The sequence below is a fragment of the Prionailurus bengalensis genome, chromosome B1 (genome assembly GCF_016509475.1).
Source record: "Prionailurus bengalensis isolate Pbe53 chromosome B1, Fcat_Pben_1.1_paternal_pri, whole genome shotgun sequence".
Taxonomy (NCBI): Eukaryota; Metazoa; Chordata; class Mammalia; order Carnivora; family Felidae; genus Prionailurus; species Prionailurus bengalensis.
Window position 1 is genome coordinate 38,411,775 of NC_057344.1, and position 27,491 is coordinate 38,439,265.

At 37.9% G+C, this 27,491-nt stretch overlaps 1 protein-coding gene across 4 annotated transcripts in view; it reads right to left on the reverse strand.

Moving 5' to 3' along the window:
* The window catches only part of PSD3 (pleckstrin and Sec7 domain containing 3), a 674,080-nt gene that overhangs the window by 23,267 nt on the left and 623,322 nt on the right, over positions 1–27,491 (reverse strand). The window contains exon 16 of one of the 4 annotated variants that reach the window (XM_043562543.1): positions 25,133–25,384. The exons of the other annotated variants lie outside the window; for them this stretch is intronic. Within the exon in view, the coding sequence (XP_043418478.1) occupies positions 25,364–25,384 (21 nt within the window). The 3' untranslated portion in view covers positions 25,133–25,363. Of the gene's footprint in view, positions 1–25,132; positions 25,385–27,491 lie in introns of those variants that run through there. 4 annotated transcript variants of the gene reach the window in all.

Here is a 27,491-nt window from a genome sequence, read left to right on the forward strand (position 1 = left end):
TTCCTTTTTTTCTTTCAGAGAAGAGATGATTCTTACCTCTTTTTCTAAGACCAATTGTGAAATTTAAATTTGAAGTTAAAGCCAGGGGAGAGAGGAATATGGAGGAGTAGAAAGATCTTGAGCTCACCTCCTCTGAAGAACACACCAAGGGTACAACTGCGTATAGTGCAACTCACTCTGAGAAAGATCTGAAAACTAGCATAACAACACTTCACAGCTTAAGATATGAAGAAAAAGCCACACTGAGAAGGGCATAAAGGGCAGAGATGTGGTCAGGAATCAAACCCCCAGCATAGTGACCCCAAAGTGATGAGACAATCATAGGCATGGAGGTCCTCCCTGAGGATTGAGGGATTCAACCCCTACATTGGGTGCCTCCTCCTGTAGGTATACACTGGGAAGATGAGCCCCTATAACATCTGGCTTTGAAGATCAAGTGAGGCTTAACTCTGGGAGAGCCAGAAACTGAGATTCCACTCTTCAAGGCCTATGCACAATATTACTCACTCTGAGATCCAGCACAGAAGTAGCAGTTTGAAAGTACTTGTGCTATCCACAAAGGACATTTATTAAATAATTTTAGGGACTATGCTGGAGTTTCAGGGATCTCTGGGAACTTTTTCCAGGAATGGAAGTGTAGGCAGGTGCTATTTTACTTGCCCTCCTTCAGCCTAGTAGGCTTGATCGGCAGGTGGCAGTTCTGACATTCTCCATCTACTTTGCTAGCCTACTCACCCCAGCCTGTCCAATCTTCCTGCCCTGGCAGGTACAATTCAAACACCTCCCCTCCACCTCTGAAACATCCAGTAGGCAGCACTGCCAGGACTGATGTGTCTCCAAAACAACTACTGGCCTAGGGAGGAAAACCACCTTGCCCATCAGCACCCCTGCAACAGTCACTTGGGCCTTGCAGCCAGCCACACCATGTGTTAACCATATCTGCCAGTATTCTTGTAATAGTCACACCAGGCCTCATAACCAGCCACATGAGGGGCTATCTCCATCTACCAGCATGCCTCTAGCAGTTGCATCTGGACCTCTCACCCAGTCCTACCCACCAGTGCATCTATAATAGTCATGGCCCACGTTGCAACCAGCCTGGCAAGGGGCCAGCCCTACCTATGAGCACACCTGAAGCAGTGTGGCCCAGTCACAACAGGAGAGTATATGTATCCCACACAGGGGACACCCCTAGAAGACATGGTTCTGGTGGTTAGGGAGAATTGTTGGGCCCCACAGGAGCCTTCTATATATAAGGTCACTACCCTGAAGACCAAGAACATAGCTTATCTACCTAATACATAGAAACAAACACATAACAAAATAAAGAGACAGAGGAATATGCTCCAAATGAAAGAACAAGATGAAACAGAAAAGGAAATAAATAAAATGAAGAAAAGCAAACTAACTGATAAAGAATTCAAAGTAATGGTCATAAAGATGCTCATCAGACTTGGGAAAAGAGTGGATGAATTTAGAAAGAACTTCAACAAAGAACAGAAAATATTAAAAAGGAACAAATCAGACTGAATATAATAACTGCAATGAAAAACACATTGGAGGGAATGAATAGTAGTATGTTAGAAGATGCAGAAAAATGGATCAGAGACCTGGAAGACAAGATAATGGAAATAATCCAAACTGAGCAGCAAAAAGAAAAAAAGAATTTAAAATAAAATGAGAACAGATTAAGGAATATCTGGGACAACGTCAAATGTACTAACCCTCACATTAAGGGGGCCCTAGAAGGAGAAGATATTAAAGGGGCAGAATGCTTATTTGAAGAAATAACAGCTGAAAACTTCCCTAACCTGGTGAAGGAAACAGATGTTCAAATCCAGGAAGAAAAAAAAGAGCTCCAAGCATGATGAAACAAAAGAGGTCCACACCAAGACATATTATAATTAAAATGTCAAAAATTAAAAGTAAAGAGGGATCTTAAAAGTAACAAGGGAAGGGGTGCCTGGGTGGCTCGGTTGGTTAAGCGTCCGACTTCGGCTCAGGTCATGATCTCGCGGTTTGTGGGTTCCAGCCCCGTGTCGGGCTCTGTGCTAACAGCTCAGAGCCTGGAGCCTGTTTCAGATTCTGTGTCTCCCTCTCTCTCTGCCCCTCCGCTGTTCATGCTCTGTCTCTCCCTGCCTCAAAAATAAATAAATGTTAAAAAAATAAAAAAATAAAAAGTAACAAGGGAAAAGCAACTAGTTACATAAGAGGGAACACCCAAAGGACTCTAACCTGATTTTTAAGCAGAAACTTTGTGGGACGGGTTGACTAGCAATGTGAGTAAGGATTATCATGTCTAGTTTAAACCATGATTCTCCTCCTGGGGCTAGGCACATTGACCTCCTCAATGAAAATCACAGTTCTGTTAGCATGAGAGAAGATGATGCTGGGAAAGCAGAAGTGTCTGTCACAATATCATATAAACCAACACTGTTCTTTGGCCAACACTGACCATGTGAACATGATCATCAAGTTTTCAGTCTCTGAACTGGTACATCCGAGAGTTTTAAAGTGATTTACTAATACACTCCCTGTTAATTCTCTGCTTTGCCTTACACACTAGCTTTAACTTATCTATTAAAAAAATTTTTTTTAAATTAAAGTATAGTTGGGAGCGCCTGGGTGGCTCAGTCGGTTAAGCATCCGACTTCGGCTCAGGTAATGATCTCACGGTTTGTGGGTTCGAGCCCTGTGTCAGGCTCTGTGCTAACAGCTCAGAGCCTGGAGCCTGTTTCAGATTCTGTGTCTCCTCCTCTCTCTGCCCCTCCCCTGCTCATGTTCTGTCTCTGTCTCTCAATAATAAATAAAGGTAAAAAAAATTAAAAAAAAAATAAAAATTAAAGTATGGTTGACATACAATATTAGTTTCAGGGGATGCCTGGGTGGCTCGGTCAGTTGAGTGTCCAACTCTCAATTTTGGCTCAGGTCATTTTCTTGACATTCATGGGTTTGAGCCCTGCATCTGGCTGTGCACTGACAGCTTAAAGCCTGCTTGGGATTCTCTCTCTCTGCTTCATCTCTGCGTCTTCCCCATCTTCATGCTCTCTCCCAAAATATATAAATTCAAAAATAAAACAAACAAAAAACAATAGTAGATTTGGGTGTACAACATTGTGTTTCAACATTTATAAATGTTACAAAATGCTCACCATGATTTAAGTGTAGTTTCCATCTGTCACAATGCAAAGTTACATAATAACATTGACTATATTCCTTCTGTTATACTTTACATCTCTGTGACTTATTATTTTATAACTTGAGGTTTGTGCCTCTTAATCCCCTTCTCTATTTCACTCATTCCTGTACCCCCTACCCATTAGGCAACCACCAGTTTTTTTCTCTGTATCCTTTACTCTTTTTATGTTTTGTTTGGTCTTTTTTTTGCTTCTTTTTAAAAAAAAATATTTATTTATTTGAGAGACAGAGAGTGTGAGTCGGGGAGGGAAGAAAGAGAGGGAGAGAGAGGATCCAAAGCAGGTTCTGCACTGTCAGTGCACAGTCTGACGGGGGGCTTGATCCCATGAACTGTGAGATCATCACCTGAGCTGAAATTAAGAGTCAACCACTTAACAGACTGAGCCATCCAGGCGCTCCTTATTTTGCTTCTTAAATTCCACATATAAGTGATGGTGTCTTTGTTTATTTTACATAGCATAATTCCCTCTAGGTCCATTTATGTTGTCACAAATGGCAAGATTATCAATCTTCTTTATGGATGAATGATATTCCATTGCATATATATACTACATCTCTTTATCCACTCATCTATCAGTAGACACTTAAGGTGCTTTCATACCTTGGCTATTGTAAATAATGTTCCAATAAACATAGGGGTGCATATATCTTTCAAATTAGTGTTTTCATTTTCTTTGGAAACTCCACACTATTTTCCATAGTGGCTGCACCAGTTTCATTCCCACCACCAGTACAGGAGAATTCTCTTTTTTTCTACATCCTCACCAATACCTGTTATTTCTTGTCTTTTTGATATTAGCCATTCTGACGGGTGTGAAGGTAATATCTCATTGTGACTTTTATTTGTATTTTCTTGATGGTTAGCATCTTTTCATATGTCTATTGACCATCTGTTTGTTTTCTTTGGAAAAAAATCTATTCAGGTACTCTACCCATTGTTTAACTGAATTGTTTAGGTCTTTTTGGTGTTAAGTTGATTCTTTACATGTTCTAGATATTAACTCCTTATTGGACATATCATTTACAAATATCTTTTCCCATTCAATAGGCTTCCTTTTCATTTTGTTGATGATTCCCTTTGCTGTGCAAAAGCTTTTTATTTTGGTAGTTATTTTTGTTTTGTTTCCCTTGCCAGAGGAGACACATTCAGAAAAATACTACTAAGACTGATCTCCAGATTTAATGCCTATGTTTTCTTCTGGGAGCTTTATGGTTTCGGTATTATATTTAGGTCTTTAATACACTTTGTTTTTGTATATGATGTAAGAAAATGGTCTAGTTTCATTCTTTTGTATATAGCTGTCCAGTTTTCCCAAAACCATTTATTGAAAAGACTCTCTTTTCCCCATTGTATTTTCTTGTCTCTTTTTTGGAAGATTAATTGATTATGTAACTGCAGGTTTATTTCTAGGCTCCTGTCTTCTGTTCATTGATCTATTTTGTGCCAGTACCACACTGTTTTGCTTACTACAGCTTTGTAGCATATCTTGAAATCTGGGATTGTGATACCTCGAAGCTTTGTTCTTAATCAAGAATGCCATGTGTGGTCTTTTCTGATACCATAAAAATTTTAGTATTCTTTGTTCTAGTACTGTGAAAAAGGCTATTGGTATTCTCCCCCCTAATTTTATTTATATTATTAAAAATTTTTAAATCCAAGTTAGTTAACATACAGTCTAATAACGGTTTCAGGACTAGAATTTGTGATTCATCATTTACATATAACACCCAGTGCTCATCCCAACAAGTGCCCTCCTTAATGCCCATCGTCCATTTAGCCCATTTCCCCACCAAACACCCCTCTGGCAACCCTCAGCTTGTTTTCTGTATTTAGGAGTCTCTTATGATTTGCCTCCCTTTCTGTTTGTATCTTATTTTTCTTACCTTTCCCCTATGTTCATCTGTTTTGTTTCTTGAATTTCACATATGAGTGAAATCATACAACATTTATCTTTCTCTAACTTATTTCACTTAACATAATACACTCCAGTTCAATCCATGTTGTTGCAAATGGCAAGATTTCATTCTTTTTGATCGCCAAGTAATATTCCGTTGTATGTATATATATGTATGTATGTATGTGTGTGTGCATATATATATACATATATACGTATATCCAAAGGTGTATGTATATATGTATATATATACACACACATATATATACACAACATACATATACATATATACACAACATACATATACATATATATACAACATGCATATATATGTATATACATATATATATACACACACACATATACATATACATACACACACACACACACACACACATACGATGTCTTTATCCATTCATCAGTTGATGGATATTTAGGCTCTTTCCATAATTTGGCTATTGTTGATAGTGCTGCTATAAATATTAGGGTGCATGTGACCCTGTGAATCAGCATTTTTGTATCCTTTGGGTAAATACCTAGTAGTGTAATTACTGGATCACAGGGTAGTTCTATTTTTAATTTTTTGAGGAACCTCCATACTGTACTCCAGAGTGGCTGCACCAGTTTGCATGCCCATCAACAGTGCAAAAGTGTTCCCCTTTCTCCAAATCCTTGTCAACATCTGTTGTTTCCTGAGTTATTAATTTTAGCCATTCTGACAGGCATGAGGTAGTATCTCATTGTGGTTTTGATTTGTATTTCCCTGATGATGACTGATGTTGAGCATCTTTAAATGTGTCTGTTAGCCAATTGGATGTCTTTTTGGGAAAAGTGTCTGTTCATGTCTTCTGCCCATTTCTTCACTGGATTATTTGTATTCCTGGTGTTGAGTTCGGTAAGTTCTTTATAGATTTTGCATACTAACCCTTTATCTAACATGTCATTTGCAAATGTGTTCTCTCATTCTGTAGGGTGCCTTTAATTTTGTTGAGTTTTTCCTTCACTGTATAGAAGCTTTTTATCTTGAGGTATTATTGCTTTTGTCTCCCTTGTTTCTAGAGACATGTCTAGTAAGAAGTTGATGTGGCCAAAGTCAAAGGGGTTGTTGCCTGTTTTCACCTCTAAGATTTGGATGATTTCCTGTCTTACATTTAAGCCTTTCATCCATTTTGAGTTTATTTTTGTGTATGGTGTAAGAAAGTGGTCCAGGTTCATTCTTCTGCATGTCACTGTCCAGTTTTCCCAACATCATTTGCTGAAGAGACTTTTTCCATTCTTTCCTGCTTTGTTGATCTAAGGGAAACTGGATGTAACTTCATTCAGGTTTCATTCTGTTTGCTGGTTTATTTGTTTGTTCTTTGCTTCTGTTTTTGCTTAAATTGTTTTGTTTCTTTTATTTCTCTTTCTTGGATACAGAAAAAGCAAATTCTTTTTTATTTTTTGTTTTTGAATTTTGAAAAATTCTATTTTATTTTATTCTACTATTAATTTTTTATTTAAAAGTTTTTAAAACTTTTTTTTTACCTGCTGTTTCTCTTTTTTCCCGTATTCTTCAAGATTCTTTCAACAAGCAAACTGAAACACACCTAGGATCTAGCTTCCTTATTTGTTTTTTATTTTGTTTTTAATTTTTTAATTTTAATTTTTTACTTTATTAATTTTTTTCTTCCAAAATGACAAGACACAATATTTCATCACAAAAGAAAGAACAGGAAGAAATGATGGCCAGGGATTTAATCAATGCAGATATAAGTAAGATGTCTGAACTAGAATTTAAGACCACGATTAAAAGAATACCACGTGGGGTTGAAAGAAGCATAGAAGACACCACAGAATCTCTTTATGTGGAGTTAAAAGAACTAAAAACTAGTCAGGCTGAAATTAAAAAGTGCTATAGCCAGCAGAGCAGTGAATCAGTGATATACAAGATATAATCATGGAAAATAATGAAGCAGAAAAAAAGAGGGAAACTAAGGCAAAAGATCATGATACAAGACTTAGAGAACTCAGTGACTTATTTAAAAAGGAATAACATCTGAATCATAGGAGCCCCAGAAAATAAAGAGAGAGAAAAAGGAGCAGAAGGTTTATGTGAGCAAATTATAGCAGAAAACTTTCCTAATCTGGGGAAGACACAGATATCAAAATCCAGGAAGCACAGAGAACTCCCATTAGATTCAACAAAAACCGACCATCACCAAGGCATATCACAGTCAAATTCACAAAAACACAGACAAGGAAAAAATCCTGAAAGCAGCAATGGAAAAAAGTCCTTTAACCTACATGGGAAGACAGATTAGGTTCTCAGCAGATCTGTCCAGAGAAACCTGGCAGGCCAGAAAGAAGTGGCAGGAAATATTCAAAGTGCAGAATCTGAAAAAATATGCAGCCAAGAATTATTTATCTGGCAAGGCTGTCATTCAGCACAGAAGTAGAGGTAAACAGTTTCCCAGACAAGCAAAGCCAAATGAGTTTGTGACACCTAAACCAGCCCTGCAAGAAATTTTAACAGTGATTCTTTGAGTGAAGAAAAAACAAAAAACAAAGACTGAAAGCAACAAAGACTAGAAATTCAGAACAGAGAACATCTCCAGAAACGCCAATTCTACAGGCAAACACCAAGTCTACATGACACTAAATTCATATCTCTAAATGTAAATGGACTAAGTGCTCCAATTTCAAGGCATAGGGAAACAGAATGGATAAGACAACAAGACCCATCTGTATGCTGCCTACAAGAGACTCATTTTAGACTAAAGACACCTGCAGATTGAAAGTAAGGGGATAGAGAACCAACTATCATGCTAATGGACATCAAAAGAAAGCAGGAATAGCCACACTTATATCTCACAAACTAGATTTTATTTTTTTATTTTTTCAAATTTTTAAATTTTTAAATGTTTATTTTGAAAGAGACAGAGAGCGAGTAGGGGAGAGGCAGTGAGAGAGGGAGGCAAAGAATCCAAAGCAGGGTCCAGGCTTTGAGCTGTCAGCACAAATGCAGGGCTCAAACTCACGGACTGTGAGATCATGATCTGAGCTGAAGTCGGACACTTAACTGACTGAGCCACCCAGACACCCCTCACAAACTAGATTTTAAAACAAAGACTGTAACAAGAGATGAAGAAGGGCATTATATCATAATTAAGGGGTCCATCCACCAATATCTAACAATTATAATTATTTATGCCTCCAACATGGAAAACCCAAATATATAAATCACAAACATAAAGAAACTCATTGGTAATAATACCATAATTGTAGGGGACTTTAACATCCCACTTACAACAATGGACAGATCACCTAAGCCGAAAATCAACAAGGAAACAATGGCTTTGAATGACACACTGAACCAGATGGACTTAACAGATATACTCAGAACATTTCATCCTAACGTAGCAGAATGCACATTCTTCTTGAGTGCACATGGAACATTCTCCAGAACAGATCACATACTGGGTCACAAATCAGCCCTCAATAAGTACAAAAATATCAATATCATACCATGCATATTTACAGATCACAATGCTATGAAACTATTTGGTAAGGCCACAGATACTTGGAAATTAAAGAACATCCTACTAAAGAATGAATGGCTTAACCAATACATTAAAGAGGAAATTAAAAAATACATGGAAGCCAATGAAAATGAAAACACAACAGTCTAAAACCTCTGGGATACAGCAAAGGTGGTCATAAAAGAGAAGTATATGACAATCCAAGCTTTCTTAAAGAAGGAAGAAATGTTTCAAATGCATAATCTAACCTTACACCTAAAGAAGCTAGAAAAAGAACAACATGTAAAGTCCAAAACCAGCAGAAGGGAAATAATAAAGATCAGAGCAGAAATCAATGATAGTGAAATCAAAAACAAAAAACAAAAAACAAAACAAAACAACAACAAAAACAAAACACAGTAGAACAGGTCAACGAAACTAGGAGCTGGTTCTTTGAAAAAATTAACAAAATTGATAAGTCCTTAGCCAGACTGATCCAAAAGCAAAAGGACCCAAATAAATAACATCATGTATGAAAGAGGAGACATCACAACCAACACCACATAAATTCAAACACTAATAAGAGAATATTATGAGCAATTATATGCCAATAAATTGGGCAATCTGGAAGAAATGGACAAATTCCTAGAAACGTATAAACTACCAAAACTGAAACAGGAAGAAATAGAAAATTTGTACAGACCCATAACCAGTAAAGAAATTGAATAAGTAATCAAAAATCTCCCAACAAATAAGAGTTCAGGACTGGATGGTTTTCCAGGGGAATTCTACCAAACATTTAAAGAGTTAACACCTATTCTTTCAAAACTGTTCCAAAAAATAGAAATGGAAGGAAAACTTCCAAACTCATTCCATGAGGCCAGCATTACCTCGATTCCAAAACCAGACAAAGACCCACTAAAAAGGAGAACTACAGATCAATTCTCCTGATGAAAATGAATGCAAAAGCTCTCAACAAGATACTAGCCAATGGAATCCAACAATACACTAAGAGAACTATTTACCACAATAAAGTGGGATTTATTCCTCAGCTGCAGGGCTGGTTCCATTTCCACAAATCAATCAATGTGTTACATCGTAAGAACCACATGATCCTCTTAATAGATGCAGAAAAAACATTTAACAAATACAGCATCTTTTCTTGACAGAAACACTCAAGAAAGAGGGACAGAAGGAACATACCTCAAGATCATAAAGGCCATATATGAAATACCCACAACTATATCATCCTCAATGGGGAAAAACCTAGAGCTTTCCCCCTAAGCTCAGGAACACAACAGGGATGTCCACTCTCACCATTGTTGTTCCACACAGTGTTGAAGTCCTACCCTCAATAATCAGACAACAAAAAGAAATAAAAGGCATCCAAATCAGCAAGGAGGAAGTCAAACTTTCACTTTTCACAGAGAACATGATACTCTATGTGAAAAACCTGGAAGACTCCACCAAAAAACTGCAAGAACTGATACTTGAATCCAGCAAAGTCAGGACATATAAAATTAACATACAGAAATTGGTTGTATTTCTATACACTAATAATGAAGCTGCAGAAAGCAAAATAGAAAAATCAATCCCACTTCCCACTGCAGTGGAAACCATAAAATATCTAGGAATAACCAAATAACCCTAACCAAAGGGGTAGAAGATCTGTACACTGAAAACTATAGAAAGCTTATGAAAGAAATTGAAGAAGACACAAAAAAATGGAAAAAAACATTTCATGCCAATGGATTGGGACAACAAATATTGTTAAAATGTCAAAACTACCTCAAGAAATCTACATATTCAATGCAATCCTTATCGAAATAACACCAGCATTATTCACAGACATACAACAAAGAATTCTAAAATTTGTATGGGATTAGAAAAAACCCTGAATTGCTAAAGTAATGTTGAAACAGAAAACCAGGGACACCTGGGTGACTCATTCAGTTAAGCAAATGACTTTGGCTCAGATCATGACCTCACAGTTCATGAGTTTGAGCCTTGCATTGGCTAAGCATGAGCCCTGGTTTGGGTGAGCTGAAGCCCTGCTTCAGGTGAGCTCCACTTGTCTTTCTACCTCTCGCTTACTTGCATCCTCTTGTTATAAAGAATAAATAAATATATAAATATATAAATACATAAATAAATAAATAGCTTTTAAAAAAAGTAAAAGAAAAAGAAAACCAAAGCTGGAGGCTTCACAATTTTGGATCTCAAGCTGTACTACAAAGCTGTAACTGTCAAGACAGTATGGTTCTGGCACAAAAACAGACACACAGAACTACTGGTATTTTGATAGGGAATTCATTGAATCTGTAGATTGAATTGAGCCATTGTTTACAAGTAACAATTCTTCCAATCCGTGAGCATTCCATATCTTATTTGTGTCATTCAATTTCTTTTATCTACGTTTTATAGTTTTCAGAGTACAGATCTTTCCTCCTCTTGGTTACATTTATTCATAGGTATTTTATTTTAGTCTTTTTAATGCAATTGCAAATGGGATTTTTTGAAATAATTTTTCTCTTTCTGGTAGTTTACTAGTATATAGAAACACAATGGATTTTTGTATATTAATTTTGTATCCTACGACTTTTCTGAACTCATTTATTGGATCCAGTAGTGCTTTGGTGGAGTCTTTAGTGTTTTCTATATTTGCTATCATGTCAATCTGCAAAAAGTGATAGTTTTACTTCTTTCTTACCAAATAAGATGCCTTTTGTTTTCCTCATCTGATTGTTGTATCTAATACTGTGTAGAATAAAAGTGGCAAGACTAAGAATCCTTGTCTTCTTCCTGATCTTAGAGGCAAAGCTTTCAGCCTCTTACCACTGAGTACCACGTCAATTGTTTGTCAGTATTTGTCATATATGGCCTTTATAAAGTTGAGGGTATATTTCCTACTTAACCACTTTGTTGGAAGTTTTCATCATGAATGGATGTTAACATAAGTTGGAGCATGTCATCACTGCTCAAAATTCTCCAGTGGTTTCTCATCCTTAAAAATCCTTCTCAACCTCAAATCCTCAAAATGGCCTAGAAATAGCAAAGCCTACTCTTTTTAAAAAATGTTTACTTATCTATTTTGAGAGAGAGAGAGAGTGAGCAGGGAAGGGGAGAGAGAGTGAGGGAAACCCAAGCAGGCTCCACACTGTCAGCACAGAGCCTGATGTGGGGCTTTATCCTAAAACAACGAGATCATGACCTGTGCCAAAATCAAAAGTCGGATGCTTAACTGACTGCACCACCCAGGTGCCCTGCAATGCCTACTCTTACTGCTATTTACTACTTTATTTTTCTCCTTAGTATTTCTCTCAGGCTTATATTTAACGTATAAAGAATGCTGTTCATCTTTTTTCTGCCAGTACTAGAATGCAATCACATGAGGGTAAGGACTTTGCCTTTGCTTACTAATGTATCTCCAGAACAGAGAACACATAGTATACACTGAATATATGTTAAATGTATGAATGGAAAGAGGGAATAAATATGAAAAAATAAATTTTCTCAATAAAATCTCACTTACTTTGAGCTCCTAATATGGAAAATCCTATAAAAATAAAAATGATACGTATATAAACATAGAAGTAGATGTCTGATGAATTCCTAAGTCAGTAACCCCTAGGGACATACTTAAATCTTCAGTGTTCTACCATTCCCATGTTTTCCACAAAAACACTAAGGCACAGGGCTGACCCTGTGGAGCAGTACTGAGACTCATGAGCCTCTACTCAGCGAAGACTTGTGCATATTCTCCCCATGTCCACATTTACTTGACCATGGCTGTCATGTTGACATGCAGGGCAAACCCTGCACTGTGCAATGGCAGGCAGGTTGCTATGCTTAAAACAGGGGTTGTCTCTTTCCCTCCCTCTGCAAAGAAAAAAAAATAGTTTGTGTGATATTTTTGAGGTTCTTAAAACATAGACATATTTTCTGAGCATCTCATATAGCAGTAAATGAAGACCCAATTTTTACTACCCACTTTGAGCTCACTAAATAAAGTGAGAAATGGGATCACTATGTGGTTCTTTATTTGGATAGTTACTAGATCTCATTCTGACATGAAGAGCAGCTTCTACTTTGACCTTCTAACAAAAGCATCCATTATAAAAATAAGGAGTTTTCAATGGTCATTTATATCTGAATTCTCCTGCCTGATCATTCTTACATGTAACTTACATATAACATATCAGGATCATATTTACCTGTGGGTAACTACTTTGATACTAAATGAAGAAATTAGACTCCCTAGGTCTGAGAGTAGTATCCTTGTCAACATTAATACAGGAGGGAATCTGCTGTTGACAGTAAATAATAACAATATTAAAATTTTATACCCTCACTCTGACATAATGTTCATAACCAGATGGTAAAAAAGGGAAGAAAGAACAGAAAACTGAATGTTTTAATATAATTTCATGCCACAAAGTAATCCTTATGCAAGAGTTAATATACTTCAGGTAGGGCAAGTTGAAAATGAGATGGGATATATGGGGTGCCTGGATGGCTCAACTGGTTAAGAGTCCGACACTTGATTTCTGCTCAGGTCATGATCTCATAGTTTGTATGATCCACTGAGCCCTATGGCTGGCTCTGTGCTGGCAGCGTGAAGAGCCTGCCTGGGATTCTCTCTCTCCTTCTCTCTCTGCCCCTCCCCTGCTTTTGTGCATGCTCTCTCTCAAAACAAACAAATAAAAAAGTTTTAAAAAGTCTAAAAAAATGAGATGGGATACAAAAACTGAGTGAGAAGCCCTGTGGCAGTGAAGACTAGTCTTGGGGTCAGGTGGACTGCTGCTGACACTGACACTAACTAATAAGTATGGCATTTTTTAATTTTCCTAAATTATTATTCACTCTTTGTTATGTAGCACTTTCAGGTATGTTTCTTTCATTAAGAAGGGCAAAGAAATTTTGAGAATAAGAAGATGTACCTCAGGGACAGTTTGCTGCCTTTGGCCAAGTTACTAAAATTTTTGTCTTAGTTTATGCTGATTCATTCTCAGATAACTTCTAAGAAATTTCTAGGCAATATGCTCAGCTTCTGTCCTTAGGAATTCTCCAACAGTGTGAATAGATTAGCTATCAAAATAATTTGAGATGGGATTTTATCAAATACAAGTCCAATAGCTACTCCCTACAGAAAAGCATCTAGGGGTGCCTGGGTGGTGCAGTCGGTTAAGCGTCCCACTTCAGCCAGGTCATTATCTCGCGGTCCGTGAGTTCGAGCCCCGTGTCAGGCTTTTGGCTGATGGCTCAGAGCCTGGAGCCTGTTTCTGATTCTGTGTCTCCCTCTTTCTCTGCCCCTCCCCTGTTCATGCTCTGTCTCTCTCTGTCCCCAAAATAAATAAATGTTGAAAAAAAAAAAGAAAAGCATCTACACATTGTTTTTGTGACTTTGTCTATTCAGTAAGCTCTCTCCTTTCATTTTATTCTTAAGATTTGCTATTTTCATGAAGACTTCTGTGACCATCAACAACCAAACAAAATTCATATGATTAATGGCTACTTTTTCTACAAAAACAAAGTTCTTTTTTCAGTCTGTAACCTCCTGATGACTTTTTTTTTATTGTTTGCTATATTAGCTTATTAAACAGTTTGTCTTTTAATTTTTTTACCATTTATTCATTTTTGAGAGTGAGAGAGACACAGCACGAGCATGGGAGGGGCAGAGAGAGAGAGGGAAACACAGAATCTGAGGCAGGTTCCAGGCTCTGAAATGTCAGCACAGAGCCTGATGTGGGGCTCGAACCCACAGACCACAAGATCATGACCTGAGCTGAAGTTGGATGCTTAGACAACTGAGCCACCCAGGTGCCCCTAAACAGTTGGGTTTTAATTACCTATAACAATACTTCCCAGTGTGTGGAAAACAATATCCCTTTTCACTAGCAGCAATGCCTACTAGGGAGGAATGAAAAATATCATGTCTAAGGGAAGCAAGCTGTTGCTTAGGTTGAATGTTAACTGCCTTCTAAAAGAAACAAAAACAAAACAAAACAAAAACCCAAGTATTGATTTTATTTGAAAAGAAGTTTAATCAGATCCACATATAAATTTACATGTATCTGATCAAACAGTTTATTTTCTCTTGAGCTCTGCATACCATTGATTTCATTTAACAGTACACTGTCTCCTTTTGATTTCTGATACATGAATACAGCAGTAGCAATCTGAATGAAAATAACACTGTGCTGGAAATTTTAACTTAATACTGCCTTTTACATTCGGACCTCACTGCTCTAGCAATAAAATCCTGAACACATTTTCTCCTGACATTTCCCTTTCTCACGCAGGAAGGGTAAAAGGCCATTTTAAAATGAAATGAGGATAGGGGCGCCTGGGTGGCGCAGTCGGTTAAGCGTCCGACTTCAGCCAGGTCACGATCTCACGGTCCGTGAGTTCGAGCCCCGCATCAGGCTCTGGGCTGATGGCTCAGAGCCTGGAGCCTGTTTCAGATTCTGTGTCTCCCTCTCTCTCCGCCCCTCCCCCGTTCATGCTCTGTCTCTCTCTGTCCCAAAAATAAATAAACGTTAAAAAAAAATTAAAAAAAAAAATGAAATGAGGATAAAATCAATAATGTCACGTACATAGCAAAACACTACTAGATTTTTACAATGAAAAGCAAATAAACTAAAAACTAAAAACAAGCAAACAATGCAAGAAGGAACTCTTGAAGTAACTGCTTTTCAAATAAATACTGTTCATCTCTACTTTTCATTCTATGGAATTATGGTAGAATTGATTTGAAGAGACTTTCTCCTTGAAAAGCTGGCTCATCAACTACTAACTGCTAACTTAAGACAGCAATTACATTCAAGACAGCTTTCTGTAAGTTCTTATCTGAAAGCTATGCTAGGACTTAACATTTTAAAAAAATAAATTTTTAAAAGAATTTTTTCCCTATGTTACTCCCATATTAGGCTTTAGCATGTAGTGGTAACCCACTGCCTAAATATAGCAAATACACACATTTCAATTTGTATAGTTTGTATTTGTGGCTTTCTGGGAAAATGTGAGGAAACTTGAATTCCATTTTTCCATTTCAGTCTACTGTTTGGCTCTATTGTTCTCTAAATGGAATTTGTGAATTCTATTTCAAAAAATTTTAAAACAAAAAGCTTGCTTTTATATAATAATAAGTGGAAGAGGTCAGAGGGCTTTAATATAGACAAAAAGGACTGGATTTATGGAGCTTCATTGTCTCCATTCTTTTGCTCTTGGGCCTCCCAGCCCAGATATTCCTATGGCATTTCATCTTTGCCAGGTGGTAACTCAGCCCTAATACACTGCTTCTAAAGAGTTCTTCCGTGGGTCATTTAGAAAGAAAGGAGAGCTGAATGGCCATCATTGGACCCTCTCCTACCTTCTGGTCCTGCTACTGCCCTCCTCAGGGCCCACCTGGCTTCCAGGAATGAGAGGGCGGATCCCCTGTACTGCTTTTTATTTTTGCAGGACAACAACTCCATCTTTGGAGGAAAAGAAAAACACTTGGGTTGTTAAGGAGAATATACCTTAATTCCTTGATTCCTGCTGAGAAATAATTTTTAAAACACTGCTACCTCTCTCTTTCTTTGTTTATCTAGCTCTCAAACCCTTTCTATAAGTTCAGTCTGTATTAGTACACAGATTTCTCTTTTTAAAAAATTTAACTCAAAATTCTTAATTTAAAAGCCCAAAAACTTACTTAGAAAATAGTACACATTTTATTTTCTCTGTGGAATATTTAAGAAGTGTTTAGATCCAATTGTTTAGTTCCAATCCACCAATGGGGCAATCCCACAGAGAACTGTCATCCACAAGCCTTCTGGCTCTGGGGGCTCCAGTTATGCCAATTCCCAATGGCTCTACACAACTTGGCCTTGTGTGAGGGATTTGACAGCAGACAAGTATAAAGTTAACTGTAAAAGAAAATTCACTCCGGGTTAATGGGATTAAAATGTTTGCTTTAGGGGTGCCTGGGTCGCTCAGTCGGTTAAGTGCCTGACTTGGGCTCAGGTCATGATCTCACAGCACATGGGTTTGAGCCCTGCATCAAGCTCTGTGCTGACAGCTCAGAGCCTGGAGCCTGCTTCAGATTCTGTCTCTCCCTCTTTCTCTGCTCTTCCCCCATTCATGCTCTGTCTCTCAAAAATGAAATTAAAAAGTTAAAAAATATTAAAATGTTTGCTTTAAAAAAATGGAAAAGATATTTTCTTTTGAAACACAGGGATATGATGTCAAATTTCTACAAACTCAAGGTAAGTAATTTGAGCTAGAGATTTATCTGGACAAATAATTAAATTTAACTCTTGTGGAATAAAAGTTTGTCTCTTGGGATGCCTGGGTGGCTTAGTTGGCTCAGCATCTGACTTCAGCTCAGGTCATGATCTTAGAGTTTGTAAGTTTGAGCCCCGCATCGGCTCTGTGCTGTCAGCTCCGAGCCCACTTTGGATCCTGTCTCGCTCTCCCTCTGCCCCTCTGTAACTTGTGCTTTCTCATTGTCTCTAAAATAAATAAAAACATTAAAGGAAAAGTTTGTCCCTCTTGTCCCTCACCAAACTTTTCCATAAGGAGTTCACATCTAAAACAAAAGTTTAGTCTGTTATGGTGACATTTTTATAAGTCATGCTGTTAGTCTTTTGGTTTATATTTTGTTTATACTTCTGCTTATATTGGAATTCCCTAAAGTCATACAAGGTAACCCTCAGCAGCACATTCCCAGAGTCTTCACTACAACTTGTTTGCCAGACTCACAGCTCCAAAAAGGGTCATAGAGAAACAAGGTCAGTCTTTCCAGGAAACATTTAAAGTAGGTTTGAGGAGGCTTTGAAAGACTTTGGCTTTAAAATACCTTCCCCACTAATCTTCCATGACATTTCAGCCCTGAGATTTATTAATTGCCTTTTGAGCTTAAAGTGGTTTTACACATTCTGTATTCTCAGTTCAAATGTCCCTTTAAATGGGAAGTACCATAAGCTACCATCTTACTGGTTCTGTGTCCAATTTTGAGCTTGTCTTGATAAAACATCTTCCAACCAGTGGAGTCAGAACACCAAGCAACCATACCTTGTCTAAGTCCCTTGCTCCCTCCAGGTCTCAGGTTCCACATAGGCAGAATGAGGGGGTGGGGCCACTTTCCAGCTGTAAACCTTCCAGGATTCTCTAAATAGGTGACAGCTACTTAGAAACAACATATATGAAAGAAGACACAATACTGATTCTTGGGAGGAAAAGGTGAACCAGAAAACGGGGAATAGGACACTAAAGGCAAATGGGAAAACCAGCCATGGTTTACTTATTTCACAATTTTGCCAAAGGCCAGACATGGTCAGGGAAGAAACCTGCTATGAAAGCACCTTGCACATTCCTTGCTGTGTGTGTGAGCAGAACCTCAAGGAGGAACATAAGTAGACAAATTATTGAGTGTTCCTGAAAAATGTCTATGACACAAATAGAGCCAATTTCTAGTCTTCCAAAGAATGCTGTGCTGAAAATTCCTATAGCAAACATCTCTTGGCTTGCATATGGTTTTTTTCCTAATATTTCCAGAAAAAATTAAAGAACAGTTTATATTTTCATTGTAAGTCTATTGAGTAATTTTTAACTAGAAACACCTACACAATCTCAATAGCCTGTCCAGCACCCCAACTTAAAAGACACTTCATCTCAGATCAACAACTTAAAATTTAAAACTCTTACATCAAAATCATACATATTCTTCTAGAATATGTTAGGAAGGAGGAGCCAAGTTGGCAGAACAGCATGGAAGTTTTTCTTGCATCTCGCGTTCATGAAATACAGCCAGATCAACACTAAACCATCCTGCACACCTAGAAAACTGATTTGAGGATTAAGCCAACAATCTGCACAATCTGAACCACAGAAATCAGCAGGTATGTGGTGGGGAGAGGTGAACTGGGGGTAGAGTGAAGCCGCAGAGGGCAGGGAGTTGTTTTTGCATGTGAAGAGAGGACAGAGTTGGGGGGAGAATATGGGAAATCCCCCCCACAAAAAGCAGCTGGAGAGAAAGTGGAAAAGTGGAAACAGCTGCAAGGACTGAACTAAAAAGGGAGAAAGGATAAAGGAGAGGGTTTAAATTTCATTAAGACTCTATGAATAGGGGGGGTGCAAAGACTGAAACTCTGCAGTTCGATACCTGGTGGTGCTCTGGTGAGAAGGAAAAATCCTCAGGAGCAGGGTAAAGTCTGGGGGTCTTCAGGCCACATGGGGAGAGTCAGTTCCCCTGCTGGGAAGACATCTGGTAGAGTCTGTGTGCCCCCACCCTCCCCGACCAGGTAAAGGCACCAGTGGACCTGGGAAAACAACCACATTCACTGGTACTGGAACAAGGTCGTTAAGGGTAAAGCCTGGTGCCAGATGTGTGTTGTGATTTTCCATAATCCCTGAAGTGCTGCTGCCACATGATCACGTGAACTTTTTCTGGGGTGGGCTGGCACCCAGCCACAGTCTCTGGGCATCGGCAGCAGCACGGTCCCGCAAATGCTCCTGGGTATGGCTGGCACCCATCCATTACTCAGTGAGACCCTCCCACAGAGGGGCAGAATAGGTCAAAGCTGCAGTCCCTCAGGAGTAAGGGGTTGGGAAAACAGCCACATCTGAGATAAAACTCAGGAGGGAGGTGTTGCCTGGGGCTTGCTCAGGGACAGTGTAAAAGCGGGGAGTGGACAGAAGCTGGAGACAAAAGACAGGTGCACGATTGCTGATTGGGGAGAACAGAGTTCTGATAGCAGAGACTGGGTACCTGGGTGATGCCATTTTCACCCTTCCTGCACATCCACATACACATCTACAAGCGCCACAACAATCCACCCCAGTAAGCTAAGCAGCGCCATCTAGTGGGGAACAGAGCCATTACACTAAGTCCCACCCAACTGGGCCAACCTCGCTCTTCAGGAACACCAAAAGTCTCTCTGCCTGCTTAGTTAATGGATTATAAAGCGCTTCATAGTTTGACTTCTAGGGGAAAATGAAGTAATTTCAATCTTATTTCAGTCTGCTCACTGGTCCATCTATTCAATTTTATTTTCTCTTTTTCATTTCTTTTCTTCTTCTTGAACACAGAAAGAAAAAAATATTTTTATTTTCAATTTTTATTAAAAATACTTTTAATTTTTTTATGCTATATATTTTTTATTTTTGTAAATTTTTCAAATTCTATTTTACTTCCATCATTTCATTTTATTCTATTTCATTGTATTCATTTTTTCAAATTTTCAAATGATTTCCTTCCCCTCCCCACATTTCTCTCTAATCAAGCCCCTGTCAACACCCAGACAAAAACACACCTATGAGCTAGCATCATTTATTTGATTTTTGTGTGTGTTTTTAATTTTTTAATTTTAATATTTTTATTTTAATTTTTCTACCTCATTAATTCCTTTTCTTCCTTCAAAATGATGAAATTCATGAATTCACCCCAAAAGAAAAAGCAGGAATAAACGATAGCCAGGGACTTAACCAACACAGATACAAGAAGATGTCTGAACCAGAATTTAGAATCATAATAATAAGAATACTAGCTGGGGTCTAAAATAGATTAGACACTTTCTGTGGAGATAAAAGAAGTAAAAGCTAGTCAGGATGAAATAAAAAATGTTATAACTGAGCTGCAATCTCAAATGGTTGCCACAGCAGCAAGGATGGATGAGGCAGAGCAGCGAATCAGCGATAAAGAGGACAACCTCACAGAGAATAATGAAACTGAAAAAAAGAGGGAGACTAATGCAAAAGAGCACAATTTAAGAATTAGAGAAATCAGTGACTCCTTAAAAAAGAACAACGTTAGAATCATAGGGGTCCCAGAAGATGAAGACACAGAAAAAGGAGTAGAAGGGTTATGTGAGCAAATCATAGCAGAAAACTTTCCTAACTTGGGGAAAGACACAGATATAAAAATCCAGGAAGCACAGAGGACTCCCATTAGATTCACCAAAAACTGATCATCAACAAGGCATATCATAGTCAAATTCACAAAATACTCAGTCAAGGAGAGATTCATGAAAGCAGCAAGGGGAAAAAAGTCCTTAACCTACAAGGGAAGACAAATCAGGTTTGCAGCAGACCTATCCACAGAAACTTGGCAGGCCAGAAAGGAGTGGCAGATTATATTTAATGTACTAAATTGGAAAAAAATGCAGCAAGAATTCTTTATCCAGCAAGACTGTCATTCAAAATAAGAGGAGGGATTAAAAGTTTCCCAGACAAAAATTAAAGGAGTTTGTGACCACTAAACCAGCCCTACAAGAATATATAAGGGGGACTCTCTGAGGGGAGAAAAGACATACATACATACATACATACATACATAAAAAAGCAACAAAGACTAGAAAGGACCAGAGAACACCACCAGAAACTCCAACTCTACAAGCAACATAATGGCAATAAATTCATATCTTTCAGTACTCACTCTAAAGGTCGATGGACTAAATAATACAATCAAAAGACATGGAGTAACAGAATGGGTAAGGAGAAAAGATCCACCTATATGCTGTTTACAAGATACCCACTTTGGACCTAAAGACACCTTCAGATTGAAAGTAAGGAGATGGAGAACCATCTATCATGCTAATTGTCGACAAAAGAAAGCCGGAATAGCCATACTTATATCAGACAATCTAGAATTTAAAATAAAGACTGTAACAAGAGATAAAGAAGGGCATTATATAATAATTATGGGGTCTATCCACCAAGAAGACCTAACAATTATAAACATTTATGCTCCAAATGTGAAGCACCCAAATATATAAATCAATTAATCACAAACATAAAGAAACTCATTGATAATAACCATAATAGTGGGAGACTTCAACACCCCACTCACAGCAATGGACAGATCATCTAATCAGAAAATCAACAAGGAAACAATGGCTTTGAGTGACACATGGGACCAGATGGACTTAACAGATATATTCAGAACACTTCATCCTAAAGTAGCAGAATATACATTCTTTTCCAGTGCACATGGCATGTTCTCCAGAATAGACCACATACTGGGACACAAAACAGCCCTCAACAAGGACAAAAAGATCGAGATCACACCATGCATATTTTCAGACCACAATGCTATGAAGCTGGAAATTAACCACAAGAAAAAATTTGGAAAGACAAAAAATACTTGGAAACTAAAGCACATCCTAGTAAAGAATGAATAGGCTAACCAAGAATTAAAGAGGAAATTAAAAAGTGCATGGAAGCCAAGGAAAATGATAACACCACAGCCCAAAACCTCTGGGACACAGCCAACATATCATAAGAGGGAAGTGTACAACCATTCAGGCCTTCCTAAGTAAGGAAGAATGGTCTCAGATACACAACGTAACCTTACACCTTGAAGAGCTTGAAAAAGAACAGCAAATAAAACCCAAAACACAGCACAAGACAGGAAATAATAAAGATTAGAGTAGAAATCAAAGCTATCAAAATAAAAAAACAAACAAACACAGAACAGATTAAACCAGAAGCTGGTTCTTTGAAAGAATTAACAAAAGTGATAAGAAAAAGGAAGGACCCAAATAAAATCAAGAATGAAACAGAAGAGATCACAACTAACACAGCAGAAATACAAACAATAATAAGAAAATATTACCAGCAATTATACGCAAATCAAATGGGCAATTTGGAAGAAATGGACAAATTCCTAGAAACATAGACACTACCAAAACGGAAACAGGAAGAAATGGAAAATTTGAACAGACCATACCAGTAAAGGAACAGAATTAGTAATCAAAAAGCTCCCCAAAAAACAAGACTCCAGGGTCAGATGGTTTCCCAGGGGAATTCTACCAAACCTTAAGGAAGAGTTAACACCTATTCTCTTGAAAGAGCTGTTCCAAAAAATAGAAATGGAAGGAAAACCTCCAAACTCTTTCTATGAAGTCAGCATTACTTTGATTCCAAAACCAGAGACCCCACTAAAAAGCAGAACAATAGACCAATTTCCCTGATGAACATGGATGCAAAAGTCCTGAACAAGATATTAGCCAACTGGATCCAACAACACATTAAAAAAATTATTCACCACGACCAAGGGGTATTTATACCTGGGATGCAGGGCTAGTTCAATATCTGCAAAACAATCAATATAATTGATCACATCAGTATAAGAGAGGACAAGAACCATATGATCCTCTCAATAGGTGCAGAGACAGCATTTGACAAAATACAGCATCCTTCCTTGATAAAAATCCTCAAGAAAGTAGGGATAAAAGGATCATACCTCGAGATCATAAAGGCTATATATGAAAGACCCAATGCTAATATCATCCTCAATGGGGAAAAACTGAGAGCTTTCCCCCTAAGGTCAGGAACAAAACAGGGGTGTCCACTCTCGCCACTGTTGTTCAACACAGTATTGGAAGTCTTAGCCTCAGCAATCAGACAATACAAAGAAATAAAAGGCATCCAAGTCAGCAGGGGGAGGTCAAACTTTCACTCTTCACAGATGACATGATACTCTATATGGAAAACCCAAAAGATTCCACCTAAAAACTGCTAGAACTGATCGGTGAAAGCAGCAAAGTTGCAGGATATAAAATCAATGCACAGGTTGCATTCGTATACACCAATAATAAAGCAACAGAAAGAGAAATCAAGGAATCGGTCGCACTTACAACTGCACCAAAACCCCTAAAATACCTAGGAATAAATCTAACCAAAGAAGTGAAAAATCTATACACTGAAAACTATAGAAAGCTTATGAAAGAAATTGAAGACACAAAAAAATGGAAAAAGATTCCATGCTCCTAGAGAGGAAGAACAAATATTGTTAAACTGTCGATACTACCCAAAGCAATCTACATATTGAATGTAATCCCTATCAAAATAATACCAGCATTCTTCACAGAGCTAGAACAAACAACCCTAAAATGTGTATGGAACCAGAAAAGACCCTGAATCGTCAAAGCAATCTTGAAACAGAAAACCAAAGCAGGAGGCATCACAATCCCGGACTTCAAACTGGGTTACAAAGCTGTAATCACCAAGACAGTACATACTGGAACAAAGACACTCAGATCAATGGAACAGAATAGAGAACCCAGAAATGGACCCATAAATGTATGGCCAACTAATCTTTGACAAAGCAGGAAAGAATATCCAATGGAATAAAGACAGTCTCTTCAGCAAGTGGTACTGGGAAAACTCGACAGCGACATGCAGAAGAATGAACCTGGACCACTTTCTTACACCATACACAAAAACAAACTCAAAATGGATGAAAGACCGAAATCTAAGACAAGAAGCCATCAAAATCCTCGAAGAGAAAGCAGGCAAAGACCTCTTTGATCTTGGCTGCAGCAACTTCTTACTCAAACGTCTCCAGAGGCAAGGGAAACAAAAGCAAAATTGAACTATTGGGACCTCATCAAAATAAAAAGCTTCTGCACAGCGAAGGAAACAATCAGCAAAACTAAAAGGCAACCGACAGAATGGGAGAAGATATTTACAAATGACATATCAGATAAAGGGTTAGTATCCAAAATCTACAAAGAACTTATCAAACTCAACACCCAAAAAAACAAAGAATCCAGTGAAGAAATGGGCAAAAAGCATGAATGGACACTTCTCTAAAGAAGACACCCAGATGGCCAACTGACACATGAAAAACCGCCCAACATCATTCATCATAAGGGAAGTACAAATTAAAACCACAATGAGATACCACCTCACACCAGTCAGAATGGCTAAAATGAACAACTCAGTCAACAACAGATACTGATGAAGATGCAGAAAAACAGGATCTCTTTTCCACTGCTGGTGGGAATGCAATCTGGTGCAGCCACTCTGGAAAACAGTATGGAGGTTCCTCAAAAAACTAAAAAAAACAGAACTACCCTACAACCCAGCAATTGCACTACTAGGTATTTATCTAAGGGATCCCAGTGTGCTGTTTTGAAGGGACACGTGCACTCCAATGTTTATAGCAACACTATCAACAATAGCCAAAGTATGGAAAGAGCCCAAATGTCCATCAATGGATGAATGGATAAAGAAGATGTGGTATACACACACACACACACACACACACACACACACACACACACACGCAATGGAGTATTACTCAGTGATCAAAAAGAATGAAATCTTGCCATTTGCAACTACATGGATGGAACTGGAGGGTATTAAGCTAAGTGAAATTAGTCAGAGAAAGACAAATATCATATGGCTTCACTCATATGAGGAATTTAAGAGACAAAAACAGATGAACATAAGGGAAGGGAGACAAAAATAATATAAAAACAGGGAGGCAGACAAAAACATAAGAGACTCTTAGGGGCACTTGGGTGGCTCAGTCGGTTAAGCATCTGACTTCGGCTCAGGTCATGATCTTGCAGTTTGTGGGTTCGAGCCCTGCGTCAGGCTCTGTGCTAACAGTTCAGAGCCTGGAGCCTGTTTCGGATTCTGTGTCTCCTCCTCTCTCTGCCCCTCTCCTGCTCATGCTCTGTCTCTCTCTGTCTCTCAATAATAAATAAATGTTAAAAAAAGACTCTTAAATATGGAGAACAAACAGAATGTTACTGCAGGGGTTGTGGGAGGGGGGATGGGCTGAAAGAGTTGGGGGTGTTGGGGGCCTACTCCTGAAATAATTGTTGCACTGTATGCTGGCTAACTTGGTGTAAATTGGGGGGGATTAAAAAAAGAATATATTAGGAAAAAAATCTAATGTAGTTAGACAGAGATAAAGTACTCTGGGTAAAATAAAAAGGGAAAACAAAATACACACCCCATTTCATTGTTCCGATTCCAGAGGTTAGCCCAGGAAAGGATTCAGCACCAGCAGTCAGCAAACTAACAGAAGCAATGGGGAGGGTCATTTACCAAAAAGTCTACAGGAACCAGAAAGGAGGCAATTTACATTGTTTTCATGAAAACTTTCTTTATGAGGGAAATGTATTTGGTTTTCTCCTATCTCAAAAGTTACTGATATGAAAAAGGACACTACAAGGCTATAGGCAACATCATTCATACCAGGTGGGCCTCCTCTTTATTGTATCCCCAACCAGCAGTAATAATCAAAATATTAAACTACTGGTACAGCAATAGGCAAGTGCTAAATCCAAATGGACACCATGTGCAAACCATTGTAAAGCTTTATAGGTGCACAATAGCTGCCTATCAGCTCATTTTCCACTTCTTAAATTAAGCATAATATCTACCTGGGCCTGTTATCAGACCTCCTAATTCCTAACTGACTTTTAAGCAGTTTGCATGGTCAATATATATGCTAACCAGTACAGTAGCCACTAGCCTCAGGTAGCTACAGAACATGTGAAATGTGGTCAATCTGCATTGAGGTATGTCATAAGTAGAAAATATACACTAAATTCTGATGACTTAGTAAGAAAAAAGAATGTAAAATATCTTAATATTTTACACTGATTACATGTTAAAATGATACTATTTTGGATACATTGATTCCACGTGTTTCTCTTAATTTTTAAATGCAGCTATTATAGAATTTAAGATTACATATGTGATTTGCATTATATCTCTATTGCATAGTACTGGTCTAGATCTCCTGAAATCCCCAAATTGAAATATTTTTGTTCTACATTTAACACTCTTGGGGGTCTTCAAGAAAATGAGTTAATCTAACAAACTAATTGGTGTTAATATGTCACTCTCCTCAAACAAGCAGAGTTGGAAGGGAACTTTAGGTTAATTTCATTTCATTCTTATAGCCAGGAAACCGAGCTATAAATGTGTAATACTTATAGAGGATAAATGTATAACAAACACATCAAGGATAATATTAACACAGCCTCCTAACTCCCAGCCAGTCCTTTTCCCAATTTTACTATTTTATCACTGCATTTGCCCTTACGCTGCAGATAATACATTAACTCAAAGCAGTGATCCTTACCAGAGCAGATATTTCAGGCACGTGGAGGAATAAATACAGGGACAGAGAGTCATTTCAAGTCAGATGGTTGGCTGTTTATTCTCAGGTATGACCCTAGTTGTTTTCATCATCTTTTAAAAATGTGATTCAAAGGATCCTGTTGCTAAGCTTCTCCCTTCAAAAGCATACATCATCATTTACAGATTAAAATTCAGAGCTTCTTAGCCCTCTTACATCATGTCATAAAAATGCAATTCCAAATGGCATTCCAAGAATTATGTCTCTATTGTTAACTAGATTTGAATGCCTAGAAAACTGCTGATCTTAGGTCTCTAGTTTTTGACTCATAACAGTATCCCACTAGAAAAATAAAATAAAATTCTTAAATTCCCTCAAGAATTCTATTAACCTGCGATATAGCTTTTCAGACCCTGACATATCATCACTTCTGTGATGTTTTCTGTATAGGAGACATCATTACATTCTGGGCTAGACTCAGTTACTAAGACTGAGACTTGCAACTAATATTCTTTAAGTAAGTTAATGGAATTTCTCCCTTGATTTCACTAGGGAGAAAAAGGGTAACAACTGCTGTTATTGTGCTCATATGATCAAGGCCACTTATAAATTAATAACCTGGACCTTTTGTTCCAGGGGTGGATTTGACTTGTGGCAGTTGGCATTGCATTGAGAAATGTCCTTGCACTGCTCCTGTGAGAAGAAAAGTGGTCCATAATGTGAAAATTACTTATCTAATGTTGGCAAATTAAAAATGAGCAATCTGAGGAAACCGAGCTAATTTCAACCTGAGAATTTATTTAAAAAAAAATCTCAAACCACCCAGCCACTACGCAACAAATAACTCAACAGTAACACTGAGGGTTTGCAACTAGATATTTATATTATGGGCACTTCTAAACATGAGTTGAGTTTAATGACACTGCTCATATTCTCAAATATGTCAATTTTAGAAAGAATCATGCCTTTTTTTAACATGCCAAGAAAAATCACAAAGTCAGAAAAAGATGCAGCATGTCTCAAGAATGTCCTAGA